The sequence below is a fragment of the Capsicum annuum genome, unplaced genomic scaffold, assembly GCF_002878395.1.
Source record: "Capsicum annuum cultivar UCD-10X-F1 unplaced genomic scaffold, UCD10Xv1.1 ctg67182, whole genome shotgun sequence".
Lineage (NCBI taxonomy): Eukaryota > Viridiplantae > Streptophyta > Magnoliopsida > Solanales > Solanaceae > Capsicum > Capsicum annuum.
This window is the reverse complement of record NW_025876611.1, coordinates 1-1,290: the sequence shown is the minus strand read 5'-3', so window position 1 is coordinate 1,290 and position 1,290 is coordinate 1. Positions and strand designations below refer to the sequence as shown.

General features: G+C 38.5%; 1 protein-coding gene across 1 annotated transcript; it reads left to right on the top strand.

The window, feature by feature from the left end:
* Nucleotides 1–346: 346 nt before the first annotated feature.
* On the top strand, nucleotides 347–1,287 carry LOC124893927 (F-box protein At-B-like; the record flags this gene model as incomplete). Its single annotated transcript, XM_047404753.1, has 2 exons — nucleotides 347–455; nucleotides 610–1,287. Coding segments are annotated over exons 1-2 (690 nt in total), but the record flags the coding sequence as incomplete, so codon positions are not given.
* Nucleotides 1,288–1,290: the final 3 nt, after the last annotated feature.

Sequence of the window (1,290 nt, the reverse complement as noted above, 5' to 3'; positions counted from 1 at the left end):
AGCCATTATCTTTCCACTTGCTGAAGCTGATTTGTAATTTTATTCACGATATATCTGAAGCAGATTTGTTGATTTAAATAACTCGTTTGGGTACCAACTCATTTAAATTTGAAATTTTTTTCTTTGCTGACCCTTGATGGTATCAGAACTTCTTTAGTCTGTTTGGGTATAGAAAACTTGAACTGCATTAGCTTTTGCACTTGGCATTCATTAATTTCACTCTATATCTCCACCTTCGGAAGATGGAACAGTCGAGATATAATAATGTTCATTGTGGTTACACCAACAATATCTTGCTTTCATACTCTTGTCACTTCTTCCTGGATTTGTTTCCAATGTATGTTTTCTTATTTCCCCTTTTTTCTTTTTTCTGAATCAGATCCTTGCTTATAGAATTTGCTGGGTGTGATGCACCAGAACTTTTCAAAAGGAAACTTGCAGATATGCTCCAAAAGGTGCCCTTGTTAGAGGAAAAGTATTCTCATCTTTAACATATTTGTCCTCTCTTTCTTCTTCAAATTGTCCCTGATGCCTCTTCAAGCTAATTACTCTTTAGAACAAGAGTTTTCCTTTGATGGTCAATTTCATGAGTACTTTTCTTTCCTGCAGTCGCTGTCCATAACAATCCGAGGGACCTCACGTGATGTATTTGATGTACGACCTCTTGGACAATTTCTGCCCCCAAGTTTAAAAAAATTGAAGTTACAGCAAACAGATGCACGCCTCTTTGTCTTGTGGTTAGATGCAGTCAGGAAAATCCCTCTGTTCAACTTGCGAAGCTTGTGTCTTGTCTTGTACCTTATATCAGATGATCTTCTCATCACAGTTATGCATTCTCTTCCTCATTTGGTAGAGCTGGATCTTGAAGACAGACCTTTTACATTGTCATCGGTAGGGGACTTGACCAACATTGGACTACAGGCTCTGAAGTTCTGCGAGTGTTTAATTGCCCTCTCAATTGTTCGAAGTAAAATGAATTGTCCTGCTTCATTTACAAGAGTGGACAATAAAGGCATGTTCCATGTTTCTGAAGGTTGTAAAAGGTTGGAATCAGTGAAACTTGGTGGGTTTGCAAAGGTTACTGAAGCTGGATATTCGTCAATTCTGTACTCATGCCGGAATCTGAAGAAATATGAAGTGTTGACTTCACCTCTATTATCAGACTCGGTGATTGATATGACAGGAGTTTCAAGGTCCGTAGTTGAATTAAGGTTGTCATCATGCAGTCTTCTAACTCGTGAAGCTTTGGAGCATTTGTCCTCGTTTCGTAAGTTGGAGGTACTTGACACA